The sequence below is a fragment of the Oryctolagus cuniculus genome, chromosome 4 (assembly GCF_051225735.1).
Source record: "Oryctolagus cuniculus isolate XC-2025 breed Fujian yellow rabbit chromosome 4, ASM5122573v1, whole genome shotgun sequence".
Taxonomy (NCBI): Eukaryota; Metazoa; Chordata; class Mammalia; order Lagomorpha; family Leporidae; genus Oryctolagus; species Oryctolagus cuniculus.
Genome location: NC_142870.1, coordinates 95,826,219 through 95,853,714, shown reverse-complemented (window position 1 = coordinate 95,853,714; position 27,496 = coordinate 95,826,219). Strand labels below are relative to the sequence as shown.

Genomic DNA, 27,496 nt, shown 5'->3' with positions numbered 1-27,496 from the left:
CACTTGCAAGGGCACGCACTTTAGCAGCAGAATTTGCAGAGGAGGTGGCTCTTGAGTTGGGCCATGAGAAGATGAAGTGTTTTCGGAGGTGGCAGAGAGGAAAGTGTGCATTTGGTACCTCTGGAGCAGGAGCAGAACCCAGTGTGGGCAGGCACTGCTGCGAGACAGCGCTCGCCAGCGGGGAGATGCCAGGGCTGGGCCAGGACTGCAGCCGAGGGTGCGGATCAGGAGCCCCAAGGAGGCAAGAGTGACTGCGGTTTAAGGGACTTGGATTTCATCCTCAGGGCGCAGTCATCAGTAAGGGTGTTTGAGCAGCAGTGGCGTGGTTGGCATGCTGCCCTGCCTTTGGGGCAGCACGCAAGACTTTCCCCACGTGGGAAAGGCCTGAGCAGTTGGACACTGTGATGGCTGCAGATGAAGGGACACTCCAGAGAAGAGGCGGCAGGTCAGGGTCTTCTTCGGCGCGCCGTGGTGAGCAGTAGCATCTTAGGGAACCAGGAGAGAGGAGCGAGCGGTCTTATGGGGAGATAAGATGGGTCAGGCTTGGGGCTCGTTCAGTTTGTGGCTGGTGGGACATCCAGCGAAGGCACCGCCCCCCCCCATACACACACATACCCCCGGACAGTAGGAAATGTGGAGCCAGGGCTCAGGAGGAAAACTGGGCTGGGGGCTGCAGACTGGGAAGGCGCGGGGCGGAGCTAAGGGCTCAGTCCGTGAGCGCTGCTTTCTGTACATGTTTGACCAGACAGCCACGCCTACTCAGTGTGTCCCTCACAAACTTTAATCTTGTGCTGTGGGCATGGTGCCACACCATTGTTGGATGACTTGAAGCTACAGTGCCATTGCCCCATCTCCCATCCAACTTCAAATCCTCATCCCCATCCACACCACATCAAGGCCATGCCAGCTGGAGACACTTAGAGGCTTAGGCCCTCGGAAAACTCAGCCAGTGGACGAGGACCCACCTCCCTGATTGCCTCTCCTCCATGCCTGGGCCTGCTCTCCCCCCACACCTATCTCCATCTCCACCACCCTACCTCCTCGCCTCCCCACTTCTCCGCAGCTGCCTTCACATCAGCTGTCATCCCACCCCTCCCCGCTGGACAAAGCAGAGCTAATTTCTTTTTCTTTTATCCTTTAAGTATAAGATCATCCCCACTCCAGGAACCCACCCCCTGCTGGTCTTGGTGAACCCCAAGAGTGGAGGGAGACAAGGAGAAAGGTACGTGCTCTTCTTTGTCCAAGTGGGGAGGCCAAGGCAGCTTGACCAGGGCCCTCTCCCCACCTCCATCTCAGTAGAATGGCTCAGACCTAGAACCACCTCCTTCCACTTTGTGACCTGACCCGTGTGGTTTGATACCCCTGTGCTCCAGTTTCCTCCTCTACAGCACAGAGTTTGTAACTTCCCCTCTGGTGCGCTTATTTCGAGGACTAGAATAGACAGCAAGGCCTATCACATGAGATGCCTGAGATCCAACCCAGTTCTGAGGTCCCTGTTCCTTCCCACACTAGACCTTTCTCTGAATCTGAGAAACAGAGAGAGAAAGCTCCCATTCACCAGGTCACTCCCCAAATGCCTGCAAGGGCCAGGCGGAAGCCAGGAGCCCAGACTCAATCCAGGTCACCCATGTGGGTAGCAGGAAATGCAATCATTTGCGCTGTCACCTGCTGCCTCTTGGTGGGGGGGGGGGGGGGGCATTAGCAGGAAGCTGGAGTCAGGAGCCAGAGCTGGGAATCAGGCCCAGGGACTCGGATACAGGATGCTGGCGTCTCAAGTGACGTCTTAACCACTGCACCGAATGCCCAGCCCTCCCAAGGGGTTTCGTCATTAAAGAGCTGTGGCAGGACTCCCCTGATTAGGCTCTCAGGCCCCCCAGCCCCTTGCTGAAGGAAACACCCGGCTGGAAACTGCCGAGCAGAGATGGGGGAGAGAGGGAGGCCAGCAGGAGCAGCTCTGTCTCTCAGGCCTGTTCAGTTCTGGGGTCCCGAGCAGATGGCACAGCAGTTTGAAAGCCAGGTTAAAAAAACAACAGTAGAAGTAAAGCAAGAACTATGGGGACCCCCAGCCCAGTCCAAGGACAGGAACCCCTCTCCAACTAATATGATCAGTCTCCAGCTGGAGCCTTGAAACCAAGCCTGAATAAGGTCTCTGTCTATTAACCCTCCCTTGCCCCAACCTCAGCTCCTGCATCTCCTGTTTAAATAAAATATGTTTATTATTTATTTGAAAGGGGGGAGGGGAGAGAGAGAGAGAGATTCCATCCAGTAGTTCTTGGCCAGGGCCAAGCCAAGCTGAAGCAGGAATCTGGAATTAAGTCCAGTCTCCCACATGGTGGCAGGAACCTAAGTACCTGGACCACCACCACCTGCCTCCCAGGGTGCTCATTAGCCAAAGCTGGAGTTGGGAGCTGAGCCGGCACTCAAACCAGGCCCTGTGACTTGGGATGCAGGCGCCCCAAGCTGAAAAGGAACTGCTGGTCCCAGGACGGCAGGGGCCTCTCCTCTTACAGCACACAAACAGAACACCTGGAGAAGCCTCCGTGAGGCAAAGCTTTAGACTGGAAGTTCTGATCGCTGGGTCTCCTGCCTTGTCCTCTTGCAAGGGGTAGGGTCAGCTCCAGGGGCTGGGCGGTGGGGTGGCCCTGAGCCAGGAGCTGAGGATGCACGCTGTGCCCACGTGGCTAGGCTGCAGGGATCTGGGTGCAGGGCTCCCCTCTCAGCTTCCACATGGCCGATCGGGTCCAGACGTGTTTGCCCTGATGTGATGGCTCACAATGACAGTTTCTTCTCCATCTCTCTCTCCCTTTCCTTTTCCCCACAGAATTCTCCGGAAATTCCACTATCTGCTCAACCCCAAGCAAGTCTTCAACCTGGACAGCGGGGGGCCCACCCCAGGGTATGGACACCATCGTTAGCCCTTCATCGCCTTTGGAGGCCCCCTTGCGGGTCCGGCCCCTTCGCTCCCTTGCTCTCCCGTCTCTCACATCCCACCCTCACTCCAGCTGGAGCCCTCGGGACCACCCTTGGGCGCACCCTGAGAAGTGGCCCAGAGCCACTTGTGTAAGAGGGGAAAGCGTAGCTCCCATGGGGACTGGGGAGTTACACCCACTTATCGGCAGGGCTGCCTTAGCTCAGGCTCCGGGCGCCCTCGGTGAGGGACCTGGAGCCCTGCCGTGTGCTCTGCTGGGGGACGAGGGGTGCATTTTACGATTAAGAAAAAACCATCTATTTTTTTTTCTGGGTCATCCGATTTGAGGCCCTTCTCCTGCCACTGCCTATTGGCTATTTCCCTGCTCCTAGGCTGAGGGTTGGAAGGAGGGAGAGGAGAGGAAGCAGCCCCTTTGCGGAGGTCAGGTTGGTTGACTGGTCCCCTTCACCTCCGGCGCTCTTGGCCTGTGCACTGGCGCCACCTGCTGGCCGCTCTCTGAGCCAGGGCTCTGTTCCCACAGCCCTGGCCTTTCCCAACCCTGGGCCTCTTGGCCCAATCTCCTCTCCCAGATTTTTTTTGACAGGCAGAGTGGACAATGAGAGAGAGAGACAGAGAGAAAGGTCTTCCTTTGCTGTTGGTTCACCCTCCAATGGCCACTGCGACCGGCGCATACGCGCTGATCCGAACCCAGGAGCCAGGTGCTTCTCCTGGTCTCCCATGGGGTGCAGGGCCCAAGTACTTGGGCCATCCTCCACTGCACTCCCTGGCCACAGCAGAGAGCTGGCCTGGAAGAGGGGCAACCGGGACAGACCGGCACCCCAACTGGGACTAGAACCCAGTGTGCCGGCGCCGCAAGGCGGAGGATTAACCTAGTGAGCCGCGGCGCCGACCACAGATTTTTTTTTTTTTTTTTTTAGCATTTATTTATTTATTTGAAAGGCAGAGTTACAGAGAGGCAGAGGCAGAGGCATAGAGAGATAGAGAGAGAGGTCTTCCATCTGCTGGTTCACTTCCTGGATGGCCACAGTGACCGGAGCTGCTGATCCGAAGCCAGGAGCCAGGAGCTTCTTCCAGGTCTCCCACATGGGTGCAGGGGCCCAAGGACTTGGGCCATCTTCTACTGCTTTCCCAGGCCATAGCAGAAAGCTGGATAGGAAGTGGAACAGCCGGGACTTGAACCGGCGTCCATATGGGATGACTGCACTGCAAGTGGTGGCTTTACCTGCTATGCCACAGCATGGGCCCCCCTTCCCCAGTTTTCTACTGGGCTCAGCCAGACCCATAAGCCCGGCAGGAGGAGGGGCTGTAGGAAGAAAATGGCTGACACCAAGTGACCGTTTATGGCAGTGACTATACCAGACTTGTTTAAAAGAAAAAAAGTGCACCTGCCATGGTTTACCTGTAAAACCACTCAAACTGAGCTTACCCAGAGTCTAAGGTTGTAGGCAGCATCATCAGATTGCCAGTGACCACCGTGGATCTCAGCCTGCTTGAACAATGGCCCACAAATGCCCTCACCAGCCCCTCTGGCTTAGCGCATTTCAATTCTCAAACCCCATCCTCCAGCTTAGCCCCATCTAGCCTTGATGGTTTTTAGCCTGGACAGCCCCTTCCTGGTCTGCCATTCGTGTCAGTCTGGCTGAGGGGACCCCCAGTGCAGAGTTCAGCCAGAGGAGGTGCAGGGAGACCATCACCAGGGACTCAGAAGGCCCAGGGGTCTTCCCGGAGCACCGGGTGGGGCAGAGAGGAAGTGCTGGCCTTCAGCATGCCCAAGCCTGCCCAAGTTGCCCAGTGGACATGTTTGTTCCAAAGCAGAGGTTCTTCATCTGTTTGTGCCAAGAACTTTATCAGGCCGTCTGATAAAGTCTGTGGACCCCTTCTCGGGAGGGGCTTGCTTACTGCCTACAATGAAGCCATGTAGGATTCCCAGGGAAATGAACTCTTTGGAAAACAGTTATCCCGAGCTTAAAAAACAAATCCGTGACATGGAGTGTGTGCCGTGCCTTCGGTAAGCTCAGACCAGCGATCAGCATGCGCTATCCTATTTCTGCCAGTCCTAAGAAGTAGTACATGACCTGGACTCCCACTGCTGACAGCGTCACAAGCGTTGTTCCTACCTCTCCTTGGGTGACTACCTTCACAATTGAAGGAAATGCTAAATTTCAGATAGAGCTTAAAAAAGATAAAGATGTAGTACTTTCCCCTCTGAATTCTGTCCACAGATCCCTTGAAGGGTGGGGGACCCAGGCTAAGAACCCCGCTCTCAGGGCCAGCGCTGTGCCATAGCAGGTAAAGCTGCCGCCTGCAGTGCCAGCATCCCATATGGGTCCCCATTTGAGTCCTGGCTGCTCCACTTCTGACCCAGCTTCCTGCTAATGAGCCTGGGAAAGCAGCAGAAGATGACCCTAGTGTTAGGGCCCCTGCACCCATGTGGGAGGCCCGGATGAAGATCCTGGCTCCCTCCTTCAGCCTGGTCCAGCCTTGGCTGTTGCAGCCATCTGGGGAGTGAACCAGCAGATGGTAGACCTCTTCTTCTCTCCCTCTCTGTCTGTAACTCTGCCTTTCACATAAAATAAATACATCTTTTTTAGAAAACAGACAAAAACAAGCCCTGCTCCTGAGGGTTAACCTCACAGTGAGAGAAGGTGCTCACTCCACTTAACTCTGGGCCCATGGGACAGGAAATGAAGCTCCAGCCAACCCCATGCCTCTCACGTAGTAGGGAGGTGGTGAGGACAGCAGGCAGGAGAGCAGAGAGGAGCCAGAACGTGGGCATGCACAAACTGTGGGTCCCTCTGAGAAATTCATGGAGAGTATCTAGAAACCCACATTGGCTTTTGCTGACCACTGAGTCGGGGCCTTCTCGTGCAAGCAGAGCGCCCTAGAACTTCCTCCGTGCTCTGTGGCACTGCCAGGCAAGCTCTGCTTTCAGAAACGGAAGTGACCCTTTCAACCCCGAAAGCTGTCCAGGTCTTAACACAATCCCAGAGAACAGGGGAGACTGTGACCCAGCCCGTATCAAGTGGCAGCCACAGCCTGGTCAACAAGACCATTTTGGCGTGTTTTCTCTTTCCCAGATTGAACTTTTTCCGAGATACCCCCGACTTCCGGGTGTTGGCCTGCGGAGGCGACGGCACGGTTGGCTGGATCCTGGATTGCATTGGTAAGAAGGGACGGGCAGAGCCCTAGTGCTGGTTTAAGGTCAGCAGAGGGAAATACACACAAGAGAAATGGGGCCGTGTCTTGGTCGTCATTGTCTTTGGCCAATGCTTGATGAAATATATGTTTTGGGTGGAAAAGAGAGGAAAGGAGGAAGGAAGGGAGGGAGAAATGAAGGGAGGGACGGGGGAGACAGCTGGAAGGATTCCCCCAGATAGGGAGATAATTTCTTCATTTCAGGCCTTGCCTTAAAGACAGCCATCATGGCTGAGGTCCCGGCATGGCAGGCCGGGACAACTTTGGTGGGGTGGCGGGTCAGGGCTGCACGCACAGCTCAGGGCAAGGCGCCCCAGATGAACACCTGGGGCCTGTGTCTGGAGGGGCTGTCTGCAAAACGCAGGTCAGAGCCAGCAAGAAAAGGCCACACTGGCCCGCATCTCTACACTACAGTCAGAAGGGCAGCGGGCAGGCCCAAGCTGGAGAACCAGAGGAGGTCTGAGTCTCTGCCCAGCTCTGCCCAGGGCTGAGGTCCTGGGCCACGTCACTCTCCTGCCGGTGGTGAGAGAGATCCTGCAAAATGCTGGACTGGGGCCACACTGCAGCTCGTACCCCTGAGGGCCGCTATGTACACTGCACCGCTGAGCACAGGCAGGGATGCTGCCAAGGGAGGAGCTGGGCAGGGGTTGGGTGGGCAGAGGAGGCGGCCCGGCTGCCTCCACCTTTCCTGTGCACCTCTCCTCCTCGGGTGCTGGGGGTGCAGCATGAACAAAGTCCCGTGCCCACAGAGCTTCCCATCTCGAGAGAGAAAAGAAGCACAGAGCAAAGGGCGAAGTGAGGCCGAGCGTGTCAGGGAGCGAGGGACAGGCAGCAGGGAACGGCACGGCGAGCACCGGTGTGCAGTGGGGTTGCAGGGCGGGAGGGTTCACGGAGAACGGGACCTTTGCGTGGAGATGCTGAGGGTGGGTGAACCATGCTCTGTTCCTGAGAGAAAAGCAGTTCAGGCAGTAGGAACAGCAGATACAAAGGCCCTGGGGTGGCAGTGGGCAGGCCAGTGTGGCCAGAGAAGAGTGCAGGACAAAGCAGAGGAGATGGGGCCCAGGTCACAGACGCGCAGGGCACTGTGGGGCGTGAGGCTCTCATTCTGGGAGAGTCCCAAGCATCGGCTGGTTTTGAGCAGATCAAGAGAAAGGGGCAGAGGCAGAAATCCAAGGGCGAGATGCCCGGGGCCTAGGCCACAGCAGAGACGGAAGAAGCCTGGAGAGGCGGCCAGGGGCCGTCTGCGGAAGGTGGCAGCCGCCAGATCTGCTGGTACCCTGGGCTGAAAGAGGGAGTCCAGAGGGGGCCGGAACTGAAGGGGTGGGAGGCTGCGGCCTAGCCCCCTGCTGCCGGCTGCTCCCCCACCCCCATGGGGCTCTGGGTTTCCATGGACACAGCCCTGCCAAGCCGCCCCCGCTCCCTGTTTGTGAGAGGAGGGAGGGCGGAGGCGCAGGTGCCGGGCTGCTGCTGGGGGATCCGGCTGCTCGCCCAGCTCCCTCTCCATCCTGAGGGAGAAAGTGGACTTGGGTGGAAAGTTCTAGAAAGCTCATCTTCAGTGGACACGGGCGGCACAGCTCTCAAAGCAGGGCCTGTGAGAGAGAAGAAATAGGCTTTCTCACGTTAGTAGCAAAAAACAAACAAACAAAAAGAGGCATACCTGCGTGACGTGCTTATTCAGTCACTCAGGGCTCTCCCTCTGCTCTCTTCTGCCCGACAGCCAGGGCACCCTTCCCTGCATTCCAGTGGGTTACCAGTGGCCTCCCATTATTCTAAAATGCCCTTCAAGTGACCCAAAGACCCCCGATGGTATAGCTGCTTCCCACCCTTCTGGCTTTGTTTTGTGCCTTCATCCTCCTCCCTCTGGTCTCCAGTCACCTAACCCCAGTCTCAGGCCTGCAAGGCGGAGGATTAGCCTAGTGAGCCGCGGCACCAGCCGCTAGGCCAGCTTCTACTTCAGGTCATCTTCCTCAGAGAAGCCTTCCTTGATACACCTGCTAGCCTTGGTTGCCTGACTATAGGGCTATGCTCCTTTCCCTTCTGATACAAATGCAACCTGATGCATTCTCCATGCAATGACCTTGTTAGCATCAGTCTTGCCCTCTCTGGGCGCCCGAGCCAGGAGCTGCAGCCCCTAACACGGCCACTCACACAGGGGAAGCTTCTGTAAACATGTGTGGGCGTGCAGTGGTGTAGGAGCCTTAGTTCCCTCCCAGAGGCTGCGGTGCAATCAGGAAACAAGTAGACAGTCAAGAGCTCCATGAGGCCATCCCTAGTGCCAGGCAAATGCTGGAGAGGAGCCCTATCCAGGCTGGGCCCCCCAGGGGCAGCTCCTGACCTGAGCAGTGGAGCACTGCCCGGTGTCAGGAGCTGTAAACACTCCAGGATGGCTGACGTTTGGGTGGGAGGTGCGGAAGCAGGAGGCCAGCAAGCAAGATGTGCTAAGGGGAAACGGGCCCCACAGCACAAGGGAACGCAGCACCCCACAGCACAAGGGAACGCAGCGCACTGCCAGGAAGGAGCTGCAGTCTGGAGACTGCCCTCCAGGGTAATTGTGCAGAACACTGCGGGGGCTGGGACCAGAGGCCGGGGGTGGGGTGGGGGGGGGGGGGGCGAGGCTGCCGCAGGCATCCCAGTGGGGAGGGATCACGCTGAGGCATCGCCATGGGGATGAGGAGAGGAGACTGGAAATCTGCTAGGAAGTCACTCATGGAAGGTGGCATGAGGGTGGATGCGGGCTAGAGAGCCAGGGAAGCCTGGGCTACCTTACAGGTGTCTATGAGGAGGATCTCACGCTGAGACAGGGACCACAGAAGAGGGGACAAGGCCTTCCTGGCCAGGGGAATGGCAGGTGCATGGGCAGGAGGCATAGACTGGAATCGTGGGTTCTGAGGACAAGGAGGGAGGCCTCCGCATGGCTCCAGTTTCCATCTTTATACCCTGCTGGTGGTGATTCGAGCCCTGGCTCGTGCTTGACCTTGACCACTTCTGCCATGGGTTGGACAACCCAGGGGAGCTCCCACCCTGCCAGGCAGCCCCAGCTTGAGCCTTGCCTGCTCCTTCCCTCACCTCCTCCAACCCCCAACTCACGTCGCTCACTTCCAGGGGCTCCATGCACACGGGGGTCCACGCAGCAGCCTCCTGGAGCCCAGTACGTGCCTGTTCTTCTCTTTTCGACTTCCCCAGCCCCGCCAGCAGCTGCACCACATCTGGGGCCTGATGGGAACCAGTCCTATTGTGCTCCCACCGACTGGCCTGAGGTGCCTTCATAGTACTCAGGGAGAAAAGGGCAGGAATCTGTGGAGCTGGTGGGACGGACCGACTGGTGTAGGTGCCAGGTAGCTCCTGGAGGTTCTGCTTGCTATTTTGTAAACTTTTACATCTGAATGGCTTTAGGTGAGCATCCTCAGTTTTCCATATGCCCCACTATTCCCTAATGTCTCAGACCCAGCTGTTTTACTAACCTATGCACCTGCTAGCCCCCGAAGGGAGGAGAGTGGACTTGAGCCGCAGAGATCTGGCTTGGGAATAACTTCCCCTTCCTAAGTGTCAGTCTCTTCATCTCCAAGGAGGAGGAGGATGCCTTGTCGGGGTTAAAGGTTTAACCCTCAGGGGTTAAAGGGATTAAGTGTTGGTTATCCTCAGGATTAAAACCACACAAATGAGCATTTTTGAGCTGCCACCCAAAGGGAAGAATTCAGATGACATTCGAGTGAACAGGTGACCGTTTCAAGGAGACAGGATCTTTCTCAATATGAAATTTACATTGACTTCTTTAGCTCTGTTGCTAGTGGTGAACACACTGCCGATGGAAGAGCTGACGTTAGAAGTAGGTGTTTTCCATCCTGGGAGGGAATCCTGGGGAAAGGGCCTTGGGGAGGTTCAGGCATCAGACAGACCTGAGATGTCGAAGTAACGTGCACATCCTACAGAATCACGCCAGTGGTTCTCTGTTCCTTTCTATGGGCTGCAGATAAAGCCAACTTTGTGAAGCACCCACCAGTGGCTGTCCTGCCTCTTGGAACTGGAAATGACCTTGCCCGGTGTCTCCGCTGGGGAGGAGGTGAGTCTCCGGCTAGTGGTGCTCCCCCGAGGACAAGCGTCCCGGCTTAGGGGTGCCGTACAGAGCTAGGCTGAGCTTTACCTGTGTGCACCGCATTGCTGAGTAACATCATCTCTGCTGTCGCACCCAACCTATGGCCCCTGCCCTACCCTGCCGTCCATTCCATGCTAAGCCTTAAATACCCCCTTTTCTGTTCTCTAGGAGCCTGCCCCACCTTCACTCTTTTTAAAAAAAAAAATTATTTTATTTATCTGAAAGAGTTACAGAGAGGCAGGGGCAGCGAGGGAGAGATCTTCTATCCACTGGTTCACTCCCCAAATGGCTACAATGGCTGGAACTGGGCCAATCCAAAGCCAGGATCCAGGAACTTCTTCCAGGTCTCCTACATGGGTGCAGGGGTCCAAGGAATTGAGCCATTCTGCTGCTTTCCCAGGCACATTAGCAGGAAGCTGGATTGGAAATGGAGCAGCCAGGACTCAAACCGGTGCCCATATGGGATGCGGCGCTTCAGGCTGCAGCTTTAACCCATTGCACCACAGCACCATCACCACCCCCTCCCCCATTTACTCTTATCCTGAAGCTGTCAGGGTGGGGTCTGCCTCACCCAGTGTAGGATGTTCTCAACTTCAGGGTAAAGATCAAGCCTCGCTTGTCCCCTTCATGGTACTCGCCCCAATAGAGGCTCACATAGACAGGTGCTTTGGATCTGAAGGTCCCCTGCCCCCCAAATTACTGATCATGTGAATTGGGGCTCAGCATGAGATAGAGATGCCACACTCCCAGGTACTTAGGGACATCCAGATTATCCTAGGCTCCCATGGCCACCGGCCCTTGTTTTGAAATTTCCCCTAAGGGGCAACAGAGGTAGTCAGCCTCCAGGGCCAGGGGCAGGTGCTAAAGAGAACTTTGCGAGCTGCGGTGGATCTGGGCCTGCTGCAGAGTGGAGAAATTCAGCTCAGTGCAGGATGCGGGCAGGTCAGTGCAGCAGGCAGAAGGGACTCCAGATGGCCGCTGATTCAGAGAGTAACGCTGGACCAGGTAGGGTGAGGGCAGCGTTCAGAGAGGGGTTCGTGCTCGGTGGGCAGGGCCAGAGCCAGCAGGAGCCCACCCTAGGGCCCATCTTAAAATTCTGCCTACCATACAGTCCGGCTCCCCAGCAGCACAGTCCTAGAACAGGCCTGCTGTCTCCGTGCACAGCTCCCCAGCCATCCCGCCCAGCAATTCTCCAGGGCTCACTTGAGCCACATGGGTCTGCCTACAACCCACACCCACCCCACCCCATCCCCGATACTCAGGCTTCCAAGTCACCTCAGCCTCTTTCTCACTGTTCCCTGCTGGCCTCCCCTGCTCCGTGGCTCAGGGAGTGTGGGCATCTCCAGGCACAGGCACACAGGGGAGTCTGCAGTCCACAGGTGCCCGCTGGCCACCTGTGTGTGAGCAGCAATGGAGCCTTGCTGCTCTGGTGGCAAACGCAGTGCCGTCCTCCACAGGCTACGAAGGGGGCAGCTTGACGAAGATCCTCAAGGACATCGAGCAGAGCCCCTTGGTGATGCTGGACCGCTGGCACCTCGAAGTCATCCCCAGAGAGGAGGTGGAGAATGGAGACCAGGTCCCATACAGCATCATGAACAACTACTTCTCCATCGGCGTGGTGAGTGGGCCGGGGTCCCCTTTCTGTGTGGGAGAGAGATGCCAGGAAGGCTCCTGACCTTCCTGTATCCCTCAGAGTCCCTCCCGTCCACCTGTCCTACCTGCCCCTGACCGTGGCCCGGGCTTCCTGATATGTAGCCTAGACATGGCCCTAACCCTACCCATTGTACTCCCCCATCTGTTGATTATGGGGAAAATTGTTTTCCCTGTCATTTTAACTAGCACAAGAAAAGAATGAAAAATGCCCAAATGTATTTACCCTTTGGAATGTGAGGCATTTAAAGCCAAGCCAAGAACCGTGGTCTGGAGGAGACACTCATGTGAGCTTCAGCCCCTAGGAGTTCTGAGCCTCCGTGAAGATGTGATCCCAGCTGGCCTTGCTGACCCAGTGCACAGAATTCCCTCCCTCCTGATCTCTGCCCCTGACCCCGTGCCACGCTCTCCAAGGTCACGACCTCCTGCTGAGCCCCAGGGCTGAGCACCCTGCTCCTCCCGTACCCCCACACCCATTGTGTGCCCGCTCCTCCTAAGAGCCAAGGATTGGTTGGCTGTGCCTTGTACCCTTCCCCTGAAATGCACACGGAGCACAAGGACCAGGCTCTGTTCCTCTCTTGTGCCCCAGCCTTCATGTGGCTGGATTCATTGGTTTCTCTGACCTCAGCATCTGGCCCACAGAGGACTCGATGTGGCCATTGTTTCCCAGGCTGTCGGGGACAGGATGGGAGACGGGCGGCGGGATCAGTCATTTCTGTAACTAGAGCTAGGGTTGAGGAGTGGGCTACACTAGAAGCTATTGAGCACCTACTGTGTTCCCTCCACTGTCCCCACAGAGACCCAGCAGCTGTCATTGTCCTCTGGGTTCAGACTGTGTGGCACCTGCCTTCCTGCCTGTGTCACCTTGGAACATGTGGTCGTGGATTTAAAGGAGGAGAGGGGGTGAAGGGGAAGTAATAGGCAGCTTTTATAGATAGCAGGTTTAAGGAAAGGGCTTATTTTTTAATAAGAGGCCTAAAAGAAGGACCATGGGAGAGGAAAAGATTAAAAATAACAATACCTTATATTTACAGAGGGATTTAAACTTTACCAGATTTACAGGTGTTTCCTTGATTCTTAGACTGTACTGAAGGGCGTTATTATCTCTGTCTTATGAGGGAAGAAACAGAGAGTCAGATTAAGGGATTTGCCTTTACCTTCGAACTCCGAATCCAGTGCTCTCCTTCTCCGACTAAAACAGGAGAGAGGGGCATTGCTGGGCCATGATCAGGTCCCAAGGGGAGAGAGGGAGGCGGTGTGTGGGGAACATGGGTGGGGTTCCTGTGCTCTAGTCTTGTTGATGCCTCATCTCCCACCCTCCACCAGGGTGCATCTTTCCCTACTCCTCTTCCGGGTCACCCTCCAATGACCCCTGCAGACCCCTCCAAGGCCTCTGGGCCAGCTGCTCAGCTCCACTTCCCCAGCAGGAGCCCCAGAGTCAGCGCTCAGCTCCTGCAAGTCAGACGTGACTGACAGAGCAGGTGTTTGGGGGAGCTTCTGGAGCGTGGGCTCCCCTTCATTACTATGGTAACCAGGGTACAACTTGTTAGCTTCTACCGGGTCCCCACAGCACAGCAGGCACAGTGTCCCTATTGGTAGATAGAGTTATTATTCTTTTGTGTTTTGTTAAGAAGGAACCATAGCTTGAAGAGCTACAGAAATAAGTGCAAGGCACTGAGTGGTGGCGCCTGGAATCATCCGTGCTCAGCTCCAGAGCTGATGGACTGTGGACCGGCCCACCACGTGGCCTCTGCACAGCCCCCTCCTTCCTCACACTGCCAAACACAACACTATCGGCAGTAGGAGGTGGTCTCAAAATGCAGCATGTGATGGCACCCCAGCACCCCTTAGCAGAAACGCCAGTCCCACCCCCACAGCGGATTCTGATTCACCGTCTGACTCAGTGGGTCTGGGCCAGGCCTGGGAATTAGCATATTGAGCACACCCCTACCATCATTCTGATTTGGAGGATTCTGACCAAGTCCCGAGGGAGTAAAGACAACCCCTAGAGCAGAGAATGGCTCTTTATGGCCACAGAAACCAGGAGTGAAAGAAGTGAAGGAGGGGAGGATAGAGCCATCCAGGCCAGAGCCCAGCAGCCCAATGGACTGAGCCGCCTGGAAACTCCTGGGTTACAGCCACGGCTGCCTTCGGAATCACAGCTCCAAATCCTCCCTTTCTTAACACACTCGGCTCTTGTGACAAAAGCAGCCCAGTGCCTCCCTGTCTGTCTCCAAACAGTGCCTCGTTCCCTCTCAGTATTGGCTGGCCCAGTGGATGAGCACACCAAAAAGAGAAAGACAACCTCCTCCCTGCTACACAGCCAGGCCTGACCCCAAGAGTCAGGGCTGGTGGGCAGTGAGGTTTGAATTCATCCTTGCCAGGAAAAAGGGAAGGAAGGAACGAATGAAGGGAGGGAGGGAGGGAGGAGAGAGGAAGATGGGCTAGTGAGTTATCCCCCGAGGCAACCTGACAGCAGATTCTCCCATCACTCTCAGTGGCCCTGGGCTGACTTGAATAATGCAATCTGTTCATCTTTCGAATCATGAAGACTTCACAGCCTGTGTCTTCTCCATGATTTTTGTCATAGGCTTTTAGCTCGTGCACACTTAGCATCACATTGTTGGGGAGTGACGAAGCAGAACTGGTTTTCTCTCACTGGTGCACTCTTAGCCTTCTCTCAGTAACATGTTTGCAGGGTTTGTGTGCTCACTCTTTAAAAGTTGGAAACAGAAATTCTTGAGAAAACAAGTAGCCAACTCGCAGGCCTCCCAGAAACGGGGGCTGACATTTGCAGAAGGTCTTGCTCCCTATTTGACTTCCCCAACTTTGTAAGAGGAGAAGTAGGTATGTAAACCAACCCAGCTTTACTTCCATACAATGGTTAAATACGGTCGGACGTTGGCAAAGACAGCCTGCAAAGTCTTTGCCTCCTCGGAAGGACCTGGAATTTCTCATTGCTATCAGATGTCTGCCACCTTGCAGCTATAAAGTTGATGACAGTGCTCACTGCCATGGTGCTCCTGGGCGCTGCCAATCAGTGTTTGCCTTGGTGAGTTCACTCTGTTGGGTCCTTGGTACCAACAGAATCCATTAATAAATGGAGGGGTAAATGAAGCAGACACCAGTCGCCTATCCACCGAGCGACTGTGGTCTCATGGCCACTGCGTCCCAGAAGTGAGGAGTTAAGGGAGTTGGCCTCATCGGTCCTCCTAACTGATGAGCTCCCCTGGCAAGAGATTTGAAACATAGTTGTCCAGGGCGCCACTTCCTGTGACTTGTCCAGCTTCCTCCTGCCTGCCCTTTATTTTTGGATTAGAAGTGTCAGGATGACCAGGTATCGGTGACAGGAAGTTTGAGGCTGGCTACAAAATAATGCCTGGGGTATGTGTAACTCTGAACCTCACAGGCTGTGCTTTTGCTGAGCATGAACAGAACGGGTGGACAGCTAATCCCTTGAGTCAATGAGATCTATTTCTGATGCTAGGGTGGCCCAGGGGCCCGTGAGAGGCCACGGTCGTCACACTGACCCACACGCCATTTCCCACCCCGCAGACCATCAGTAGAGTTTGCCAGGCAAGTTCTTCCCAACGAGAAACCTCTTACCACTAGGAAGTCTGTTAACAAAGCAGCATTCTCCCAGAAAATTTGGGGGTTCTCTCAACCTTGAGTTCTTGTCTGTGACCTGTGAGAACCATGAGGGTCCCAGGATGAGGGATTTAGGAGCAGTGACCTGAACACTGAGTCTACACTCCTTTCCATTCTCCAGTCTGCCACAGTTATTTTTAGAACCATCCAAATTTCAAGTAATGGGTCCCATTGTCTCCTTATCTCTATAGGTTGCCAAAGTAACTTGGTGTTATGTTGTCCAATTTGGTAGCCATGAGTCAATTGTATGCTTGCAATCACACTTGTCTAAATTGAGATGTGCTGTCCGTGAAGTATAAAATATCCACCAACTATCAAAAAAGTTTGATAAAAAATGATTCAGATGATATAAGTCAGTTTTACCTTGACTGCATGTTACATGATAGCATTTGGGGCATACTGCATTAATTAAAAGATACTATTAAAGTGAATTTCATCAGTTTCTTTTTATCTTTTTTTATCATGGCTACTGAAGAGTTAAGTTACAGATGTGGCTTACTCTGTATCTGTATCGGATGGCACTGGCCTAGACAATTCCAATATCTTGGAGTCCAAATGGCTAAGCAGCAGCTTAAAGTTGGAAGAGCCCCAGAATTCTTTGTCCCACTATGTGCTTGGAGTCATCATGCAGGAAAGAGCAGCCCAATGCCCGTACTTCTCATCCTCTCCTCTGCACCCAATGGACCTCATGGAAAAGACCCCCGAGAAGCGGGACCATGAGAAAGGCCCTGCTCACTTCCATGGGTTTGCAGTCCCTGGCGCCCGCTTTCAGAACATGTTGCATTTGGCTGTAGTGGCCATCAAGAAGGGGTTTGGGCCACTGTACCTCTGACACCCAAAATATAAATGAAATCACTGCCACTTTTAAACATGCCCAGGACAGTGCTTGCCACGGAGAAGCTCGGGAGAGTGAAGGGGGCCTTGACTGGCTTTCCAGATAGAAGAACAAGGCCAGGGTCTCTCATCATCTCCTTTTTTGAGACTTAGAGCAAAAGTGCTGCCAAGTATCCTTGCTACTTTTGAGGTTTACAAGGAATTCCATTGTCAAAAGAGGAGCCCCCTCCTTGACTAAGAGTGAACTAAAGGCTGGTCTCTGTGGAAAGCAGCTTTGCAAAACCCAGTTAGGGAAAACCAAGGACAGTCAGAACTTGACAGAGGGAGGAGGCCTGTGTGCATATCCCAGAGAATTAAAAATCAGGAGCCAGTGACAGCAGTACTGGGTGTGTGTGGGGAGGGGGTGAGGTGCCAGCCGTTGCAAGAAACACGGGATTGCTTTTTTCTTTTTCTTTCTTTTTCTGACAGAAGAAAATTAGTGCTTCAAAGAAGCTCACATGGATGGAATGTTTTCTTGAATTCTAGAGAAGCCTTTGATAAATGTCACATGAATCTTACTGCGAGTGTTGACTAAAACTGTTCAGACAGAGGGAGACAGGCACAGTCTGGGAGTGTGAGAAGCAGAGAAGCCATACAGGCTGCATAGGGTCAAGTTGGAAGCAGCGGTTCACACACTTCTCCCGACCCTGCATCCACAGGGAGTCCTCACCAAGACCTTCAGCTCTGTTTTTTTTCTACTTTACTTTATTTATTTATTTGAAAGACAGAGTTACAGAAAGAGAGAGGTAGAGAAGAGAGAGAGAGAGAGAGAGAATCTTCCATCTGCTGGTTCACTCCCCAAATGGCAGCAATGGCCAGGAGCCAAGAGCTTCTTCTGGGTCTCCCATGTGGGTGCAAGGGCCGAAGCACTTTGGCTATCTTCCACCACTTTCCCAGGCACGTTAGCAGGGAGCTGGATCAGAAGTGGAGCGGCCAGGACACCTATATGGAACGCGAGTGCTGCAGGTGACAGCTTTACCCGCTACACCACAGCACTGGCCCCAACGTTCAACTCTTGATGTGTCCTAAACTAGAAAAAAAGAATCAATAACTAGCTAAAGTGGAACTGTTAAACTCCCAAGACATTTCAGCAACGAATGCTTGCCAACCACAAACTTGCGCTGCCCCCTTGGCAAAGGGGAACAGCTGACTGGGCTTACTCCTGTGCCAAGTGCAGCTCACTGTGCACAGTGTGTGCTCAGGGAGCATCTACACCAAACTGCACCTCCTGTGGAACAGAAGTTATTTTTCAGAAATGTTTCTTTTGTAGAGTTTCCTTACTCGGAAATGGAATTAAGAGGCATTAGCTGAAAATCTGCCTTAATGCAATTTCAGCGATCTTTTAGCCACATATTCCTGAAAATTGGTTTCTGGCTTTTTTTGTTGTTGTTGTTGTTCTTGAATAAATGGAAATCAGTGGCCCCTGTTTCTGGGCCACCCCCATCTCCATCCCAACCAGCCTGTCCATGAAGCCAGGTGCCTGCACCCACAGGGCTAGTAAGGTGCCTAGGCGGTGAAGGGCATTACATGTTGTTCTGCTGGGAGACAGATCCATTCACAAGAGTGGAAGTCGGATGAGGAAAGATGAGTTCGGACCTAGGGCTGATGCTCAGGATTGGGTCTGGAGCTGGACATGGCTCCATCAGCATTTGACATCTAGTACCAACTATGGGAACTTACGGGTTGGCCCAGGATGGAGAACATGGACTGCAGCTTGGACTCGGGGCTAAGCAATGCTGGTCAGAGAATGGACAGCCCCAAAGCATGATGTCATGAGAGCCATCCTAACCATGAGTTCCGAAGAGCAGGTGACCAATGATGCCACAAGGGGATGGGTCCATTAGACATCTAGGGGGCTATTGTGTGTAGGAATGACCCTTTTGCTGGTCTTACAGAGAGATCTTTGGGTAGAGTGATGAAGAAGCAGAAGCTTCTTCTTACTCAAAGTTTCCCAACACATTTTAATTTGCAGACCACTTATCTAGAGCTCTCAAGGACTAACAGCCATGTAAATTCTGTGACATGCCTAGTGAACTTCCATTCTGGGCAGCCCTTCTGTACTGCAGCAGGAGTTCCAATTACACATCTTGAAAGGCTGCCTTGGTCAATTTACTTTTTTATGATCTATGAAGTATTTTATCCAATGCCACTAATTTCTCCTGACATGGGTAAGCAGGAGTGAATATGTAGTAGCATTTACCAATGTCAGATCTATGGTTTTGACAATGCAAGACGGTTTTATTAAGCTGCTATCCTGCAGAAAGCTAGTGAAATGGACATAGGAACACTGTGCTATGTTTGCAACTCTATGTGAGTAAATTATTCCCAAGTAAAAAGTGAGTTTTTAAAGAACTAATACATCAAGGTATTTCCAAACACACAAACTCAGTCCCACGCGTGCACCTCTGCTGTCTTACTGCTCCTAGACTCTCATTCTCACCTGTGGGTTGAGGACTGAGTGACAATTGTGACGGCTCCAGAGAAACCAGCAGAGGTTCCAGGAATCTGGGTGGCACTGGCTTATACCCTTGGGCGTGGTATTTCAAAGCAGTGTCAAGTTTGGGGGATTCATCTTAACTGTTAAAATGACCATATTAAGTTTTAAAATGAATATATAGATAGGATTAAGTGTTAAAGAGACCATATAAATATTATCAAGTGCCTGGTAATAACAATAGACAGAACTAAAAAGGAGGAATGTCCAACATGGGAAGCAGTCCACATAGCAGATAACCACTTTAAGTAACACTCTGGCCTCAGAATCAGCCCTTAAGGTATTCAGATGTGACTGAAAAGCCCATGAGAGCAATGAAGGCATGGAAAGCCAAGACACTGTGGCAAAAATATCCTACATAAAGGATCTCTGTGAATGAGACCCCAATGGAAAGAAGGGGCCATTAAAGAAGGAGGTACTTTTCTCTGAAGGAGGAGAGAACTTCCACTTTGCTTATGGCCTTGTCTAAGTACTAACGGAGTTTGTGATCACAAAAGGTTTCCATAGCCTTGGCAGCTCATGGCAAGAGCCTTTGGTGATCACTGACATCATAAATAAGAGTGTTGATTGTTAAATTAACAATAGAAGTCACTGTGCACTTACTCCCCTCCTTAATGTGTTGTACTATGAGAATTAACTGCAAAACTTGTTCTCAAACTGTATTTTATATGTTGTGTGTGTGTGTGTGCAAACTGTTGAAATCTTTACTTAATATACAGTTGGTCTTCTGTATATAGAGTTAATTAGTAATGAATCTTAAAGAAGAATGGGATGGGAGATGCAGTGGGGGAGGGAGGGTAGGTATTGGAGGGGGGGAACCACTATATTCCTAAAGTTGTACCTATGAAAATTGTATTCATTAAATAAAAGCTTTAAAAAAAATGTAGGAGATTCAGTGAAGGGGTATGTGGGTCCCTCCCGCTGATCATGGCCTCTAACCCAACATCTGCTGTCGTCTCTTTCGCTTTCAGGATGCTTCCATTGCTCATAGATTCCACGTGATGAGAGAGAAACACCCTGAAAAATTCAACAGCAGGTAAGAGAGCGGCAGACCCAGCTGCTCTGCAGCCCAGAACAGCATGGTGGGCCACACTGTGGCTTCCCAAGTGCTCTCAGAGAAACGTTCGTATGACTGCATTTTCCTGCTCTGTTGCCAGAAGGAGGGTTTCCAATTCCAAGAAGAAAAAAAAAGAGTCAGAAACCTGCCGCAGCCTGGGCTGTCTGTCCCCTCCCAGAGGCTCTGTACAGAGGGAGGGATGTGGGGACCCAGGCAGGGACAGGGTCGTGGAGCACCCCCTTTGAGGAGGAGTGTGCTCTTGGCTAACTCAGCCCCTTCTGGGCCCCCTGCTTTCTGGAAATGAGCAGCTCCTTTACCCTCTAGGTGCCGAGATTCATTTGGTAGGGATAGGGAGCATGGGAGGGGCTCAGTTTGTTTCCACTCCGGGGTTTGGACAGGGGGATCAGAAGGGTGTTCCCTGCGCCTCCCCCAACAGCAGAGGGCAGCAGCAGAGAAGCCCAGGCAAAGGCAGGGGATCCGGAGCCCGCTAAGTCCTAGCCTCAGTCTGGACGCCCTGTGTGAAGTCTGGGTGTTAGGCTGGAAAGTGAAAAGAAAAAGAAAACCAGGTCATTTGCAAATGAAACCAAATCCTTTGTGTACCTTAGAAGGGGAGCTGTGACCAGCTTAGAGCTACCCCTAGGATCGGTTCTTCCTTTCTTCTTTTCCTTCTCATTGTCAAATTTCTATCCTTGTGGTTTCCTCTTTGTTGACTATTTCAAGATGACCACTGGATCCCACCGTCAATTCAGGCAGGTAGGAGGAGGCTGGCTAAGAATTTGGACTTGAGCTTTGATCCTGATGAGACTGATGTTTACTTAGCCCACAGAATTCCCAGCAAAGCAGAGGTTGGAGGTACAGAAGACATGTATCTAAGGCCCAGCTCCCTCAAAGAGCTTGCCATCTCTAGTCCCATTCTTTACCTTGACCCACAACCTAGGAGGTTAACTCAGAAGAAGAAAGTCTTTTTAGGGAACAGCAGCCGAGCCTAATGAAGCTACTTCAGCCTCGGGAAAATGATCTGTGGAGTCTATCCGCAGCTGAGCTCACCTTAATAGAATGTGCGTCTGTCACAGCTCATTCCTGTGATCGTATGCTCACTACACACCATGAACAGGTGTACTTCCAGCCCCTACCGCAACTATCACAAGTTTACAGCTTAACCAATTGTCCTCTCACAGTCCCATTTACCCAATCACTTTAAGAAATACCCCTCTTCCCCCACTCCACTCCCCCATTCCTTTTGTCTTAGAGGTGCCCTCACAGATACTCATGCACACATGCCTCTGAAGATGCCATATGCCTGGAAGGCCCATGGCAGTTCTGTCCATTCAGTCAACAGTATCATTTGAAAACATCCCAGACATTGTTCTATAGGTGTATATGGGGCTCACAGCCCAGTGGTGCAAATAGGCTGAAAAGCAGATGCGCATGATGGTTTCTGTTGGGTGATAGAAAGAGAGGGAACCTACAGGAACACGAAGCAGAACCTGGTGTGAAAGGCTTTCCAGCAACAGACGCCCAAACCAAGACTCAGAGAATAAGTCTATATTTTCCAGGTCAACAAAATGAGAAAGGCAACCCAGGGAGAAAGAACCAAAAATGTACAAAAATGATACAAAGGAGTAAGAATACAGTATGCTAGAGAAAGAGCAAGCCATTCCATGTGGTTAGTTGTATGATGTCTTGTGGGAAACAAGCAAAATCTCTATAATTTGTAGAGAACAAGCAAGCAGAGGAAAAGAGAAATTCCTCCACATTCCAGAAAGGAACAGGTCAGCACATGACATCAATAGAGAAATCATCAATCATCTATATGATTAAGTACACTTAGAAAGATGCATCTGCCAACAAAATTGTAGTGTGAATTTCAATGCAAAGTTGAAACAAACTCACTGTGATCTGTATTACTGGTTTTTCTTCCCATTTCCCAGATCCCATTAACAAGACTACTTTTGAGGTTAGTTTTTTTTTTAAGATTTATTTATTTATTTGAAAGGCAAAGCTACAGAGAGGCAGAGGTAGAGGCAGAGGCAGAGGCAGAGGCAGAGGTAGAGGTAGAGGTAGAGGTAGAGGCAGAGGTAGAGAGAGAGAGAGAGAGAGAGAGTCTTCCATCTGCTGGTTCACTCCCCAGATGGCTACAACAGCCAGAACTGAGCCAATCCGAAGCCGGAGCTTCTTCTGGGTCTCCCACATGGGTGCAGGGGTCCAAGCACTTGGGCCATCTTCTGCTTTCCCAGGCCATAGCAGAGAGCTGGACCTGAAATGGAGCAGCCGGGACTAGAACTGGCACCCATATGAGATGGCGGCATTACAGGTGGCAGCTTTACCCTGCTATGCAACTGCGGCCCTTGAGGTCAGTTTTGCACCTCACCCTTGCTAGGTAGTATGGTCACTTGGCATGACAGGGCACATGGATTTGCATGTAAATTGATGTGCTCAATGCATATGCCTGCCTAATAAGTGAAAACATAGGGGTGGGGCCAGTGCTGTGGTGCAGCACGTTAATGCCCTGGACTGAAGCGCCAGCAATCCCATATGGGCGCTGGTTCTAGTCCCGGCTGCTCCTCTTCCAATCCAGCTTTCTGCTGTGGCCTGGGATGGCAGTGAAAGATGGCCCAAGTCCTTGGGCCCCTGCACCCACGTGGGAGACCGGAGGAAGCTCCTGGCTCCTGGCTTCGGATCGGCTCAGCTCCGGCCGTTGCGGCCATCTGGGGAGTGAACCAGCGGATAGAAGACCTCTCTCTCTGTCTCTACCTCTCTCTGTAACTCTGACTTTCAAATAAATTGAAAAAAAATCTTTAAAAAAAAAAGAAAGAAAGAAAACATAGGGGTATCACCCACTGAAAACCATGGGCCCACTTCCCAGCGAGTTCCAACAAGTGCACCAGAAGGAGCTGGCACACAAAGTAATTTATTTGCAGCAAGTGAGGAGGTCACAGGGAGTAAATTCCAAAGCTGTGCCTCTCCAAGCAGGGGAGATGGGTATCTTTTCTGTTAGGGGGAAATGAATATGTAGGATGGGACGTTCTTGTCATCATAAGTAGGGTGGGCATAAGTCCACACAGAAGCAATGTAGAAACGTGCTGTAACATAGGTTGGATGTTATGGTAATGGTTAAGCGCCTCCTGGGGCGGAGAGCGTAGTGTGAACATGAAGCAGAGGGTGATATTTAGGTACTTTTTGCTCCATCTGTGCAGGCATTGCTCTTGCAGCAGAGTCTGGACCAGTTCAGCAGGACTGGGGGTTGCATCTGTCCCCGGAATGTGACAGAAAACCTGAAAGACAACTTTGGAGAACAGCAGGTGCTTTTAGGGTCTTGAAATAGAAATGAGTCACAATGAAGACGTTTGAGCTGTTCAGGTTAGCCAGCAGCAGAGGGACAGAGGCAGCCCCTGCTTCCTAAGATTGCCAGGCTTGAGGATGCAAATTGAGAACTTTGGGGTCCATGCCACTTCTACCCTGCCTGCCTGCCTATGTCCCAAACACTCAGAAGTGCCCAGTTTGGCCACGGAGAGGCAGACAAGCAGCCGTCTTCTTCAGGCTTCCTTATTTAGCATTGGAGATGGTTTTAAATAGGCAGGTGGTTGTTGCCATGGTTACCCCATTACACCAGCGGCTAAACTTAGGAGGGGCCACAAGGGATAGGAAGAAAGCTGGATACCCAGGATTTGGGAATGTAAACGATATTATCAAACAGGGCTTTGCTTGACTCCACCGCACTCAGGTTCTCCAAAGCGCAGTCACTGCTTGGCTGGAAGCCTCAGTCACTCCCGGCTGGGACTTGGCCCTTGGGGATAACCTTGAGGTTAAATCCAGGGAGTTGTAATTGTTTTGTTTTGTTTTCAACAAGGACAAGTGACTAGGTAGGGCTGGAACCCAGATATTTTGCATTGCTCACTGAGTTTCTCGGGCTACTCCAAATAAGATCTTAGCCCCCGGGGTCCCAAGGCTGCAAACACCTTGAAAGGAGACTTAAGATGTTAGAGGGAGTGTTCTGGACAGCAAGTCTGTAACCCTCAAAACTCCCGAATGGTTAAGGTGTCAATGCTGAGGCCATCACATTGTGACTCCACTGCTGGGGTTCCAGGAAATTCTTTCTCCCGGGGCCTCTCTACCCAGGTTACTGCAGGGAAGGTGGTCGGGTGCGCAGGCCTCTAAGTGACATCGGGGCTGCCAGGCCCAGGCAGGCAGGATGTGAGCCATGTGTGCTATGTGAGGGAGAATGGCCGCCAGGGACAGAGCTGGGGCTGCTTCTGATCTCTTCTACTTCCCAGTCATCAGGAGACTGATTACTAATTGCTAACTTAGGAAAGTAATGAAAATTGTCATCTCATTGTTGGCATAAAGGACAGAAGAGACATTTACTCAACCGAGGTTTTTACTTGTGTTAGAAAGTAGTTTAGACTAAAGGGTAAAAAAGTTATGTTCCCTGCCTTCAAGGAAATCCTTGTCTAGCAGAGAAGGAAGAATGATCCACACACACTGTTTACAAGATTATTTTAAATACAAGGAGATTACATTTAATAGGTCATATAGTACACAAGAAGCTGTGTAGTATATAGAAACTAATTACTGGTCATATCCCCAAATCACTGGATTGTAAAAATAGGGTTATAAAAGAACCAAGGTAACCAAACTAAAGACTGTTACCAATTTTCAGCTCCTATGAGACACCAAGTGGTAAACTAGTTCCTTTAAACACATTAAATTCTTTTAATCCCAAAGCAGCCTGACAAGGTAAATATTAGCATTCCCATTTTACAGGTAAAGGAACTGAGGTTGGGAGAAATTAAGTCACCTAACCAAGGTCACACATTTTTTTTTTTTAGCAGTGGGCTTATTTGGTTTTGACCCAGCACTTAACTCCAGAACTCAAGCTCTGTTTGCTGCACCTGCTGTCTCCTATGGATTTCCTTCAGCATCTACCTACTGTATACCATATACCCTCAGTGGTTCCTAATACATGGCCTCACTCAGTGCTCACAATAACATGCAAAGCTAAATGCTACTGGTGCATTTTGGAGAGGGACAAACCAAGGCTAGGGATGATGGAGCTATCATCAACTTTTGGGCTGTCTCTGTGGAAAAATGCCTGCCAGGGTCCAAAGGAGAGAATCACAGATCCATGACCCTCTCCTGCCCTATACGGGCTGAGTCCTCTCCCTGTCTTGATGCCGTCAGCAGGAGCAGGACTGGCTGCATGTTCAAGAATTATTAGGAATTTCAACTCAGTAAGAAAGCATTAAACTCAACACAGAGCCCTCCGGGGCATGGGGCCCTGGCCAGGAGAGAGGAATTAATAAAAAGCAAACACATGTCCCAGGGCTCACAGAGTGGGGAGTTTGCAACAAAGACAAAAGAATTGGGGGCGGGGGGAGGGAACAGGGTTTCATGGAGGAAAGAAGAGAGGGATTATCAGTCTCCCAGACAAGAAGCAGTCAGCACCAGCAGAGGGGCCAAGGTGCCTTTAGTCTTCCAGATAGCGAGAACAGTCCCCTGGGAAGTTTCCTGATCAGACCTCCATAGAGGGCTTTGTCTATGTGGAATCTACACACAAAAGCTACCTAATTCCAATGTCACCGTCATGGAGTGCCCCGCAAGAGAAGCCTAGCGATGGATTTGTTCAGTGCTGGTCAGAAACTCAGAGCACTTGAGGAATGTGTTATTCCAAACCTGTTGAGTGTCATCCACTTGAATGTGTCCCTCAGCAGTTGAGGCTGAGGCGAGTTATTTCCTGTTAGGCCCTTCAAAGGGACCGAAGCAGTGCTGTGTTCCTCTCAGAGGCTGACCACCTTTCCCAAACAGGCCCTGAGTGTTAGCTTTCCTGGAACCCAGCCATAGAGTAGCTGGTAAGGGGTTCCCCAGGAGCCCTAATGTAGCTTGAGTCCTTAAGAGGTTGGAAATATATCTCACAAATAACCAAGCCCTTAGTAGATATTTATAGAAGGAGACAGCAGGGTATAAACCAAGCTGGCATCAGAACTTGGCTCTGCCACTTACTAGCTGTGTGACCTTGGGCAAGATAATCTTTTTAATCCTTTGCTTCCTCCCTTGAAACCTTGCATGGTTGCTGCAAGTATTTGATGAGGTAATATGGAAGTTCATAGCACATAGTAGGTTCTCAATAAACATTTGTGGCAGAATAGCACCAGGTGACAAGCATGAGGAAAGCATTATATTAAATTACTGATAAAACACTGCTAATAAAGGCTACTTTGATAGAGTGGCAAGTAAGATTGGAGTCTCACAGGGTCTTTGCCACATTGAAATGGCCCTTAAATGGAAGAATTGGAGGACAATGAAAACACAGGGAGAACCCTGTGGTGAATCTGTCCAAAGTGGCACCAATTAGCCAGGGTTGGGTTGGGCTCAACAGCACTGGAGCTGTGGACGAAGTTCCCTCTGCTGGCTCCACGAGGGTCTAACAGACGGGATCTGGGGGTCTGGATTCCAGGGATTCTAAGACCAAATGCCAAATCCACATCAGGGGCAGGATCCAGGGAATGAGGCACCAGACCCCAGTGGAAGTGGTGTCAGGAGGAGCAGGGGGCAGTTAGGAAGACAGAGTTGCAGGACAGGTGCCACATGCCCGGGAACACTTATGGCTTACCGGCTGGAGCCATGGAATACAGAACTGGTGGGCAGAGGGGACCTGGGCTGTCAGCTGTTGGAGCTGTGCCAACCCTTCCACCATGCTGCTCGCTCCCCCTCCCTCCCTCAATTCCCACCTCCCGTGCTCCCAACCTTAAATGAACACAGAGATGTTCTGGAGGAGGCCCAGTAGAAACCAGCAAAGCTCAAGTCACACAGGTCTGAAAACAAACGGGCCTTCTCTCTTGAATCCCCATGGCAGAGTCCACAGCTTCAAGCATAAAATCTACCACCAGTTATAGGAGATTTTCTTCTTTTAGCTAAAAGTGAAAGCATCTAAATTATTCTTTCCAGGAGGCCTGTGAGGCAGGCCCATCCTCAGCCCAGATGACTTGACTTTCCAAAGCATAAAGGTACAACAGCACCAAATACAACAGGCTTGAAAAAACGCCTTGCCACTGGCGTGCCCTAAGCTAGGCTTTGTCACTCATTGAAGAATCAGTACCCAAAAGAGACCTGCAGGGTCCAAACTCTGCACCTGTTTCCCTCAATATATCAAACAGATTTTTTTTTTTCAAATATTTGCGATTCAGAAAAGCCCTAGACAAAGCGAACTGTGGCATTTTTTGCTTTTATTCTTCTTGCTGTAGGTACTTATAAAAGAGATGCAAACCTTATGCTTCCTGTTCAGGGACCTTGGACTCGTCAAGTCAGTTCTGACAAAGCAACTTACTTTGAATGTTATGTGCAGACCCACAAAAATGTTTATTCCAGGCTCTCCCCACCCCTCCTTAGGAGATACTCAGAGAGTAAAATGAATGAAACATGGGTTCATGTTTTCTGCACCAGGCGCTCCTTGTTACGCAACTGCAGAAGTCCAGCGTTGTTTTTGGCTAGATTATTTGTTTACAGTCAGCCCTTGATTGTTTGCAGAAACCAGGGAGCAGCCACATGGGTCATCTGAAG

The 27,496-nt window shown here is 51.7% G+C and overlaps 1 protein-coding gene across 7 annotated transcripts in view; it reads left to right on the top strand.

The window, feature by feature from the left end:
* DGKG (diacylglycerol kinase gamma) overlaps nt 1-27,496 on the top strand; it is a 212,200-nt gene that overhangs the window by 101,691 nt on the left and 83,013 nt on the right. For 6 of the 7 annotated variants that reach the window (XM_051859167.3, XM_051859166.3, XM_051859165.3 and 3 more), the window contains 6 exons: nt 1,143-1,222; nt 2,822-2,896; nt 6,007-6,092; nt 10,095-10,184; nt 11,675-11,835; nt 19,854-19,918. In XM_051859167.3, coding sequence (XP_051715127.1) covers nt 1,143-1,222; nt 2,822-2,896; nt 6,007-6,092; nt 10,095-10,184; nt 11,675-11,835; nt 19,854-19,918 — 557 coding nt within the window. Of the gene's footprint in view, nt 1-1,142; nt 1,223-2,821; nt 2,897-6,006; nt 6,093-10,094; nt 10,185-11,674; nt 11,836-19,853; nt 19,919-27,496 lie in introns of those variants that run through there. The other variant, XR_016233208.1, reaches the window with a different exon arrangement.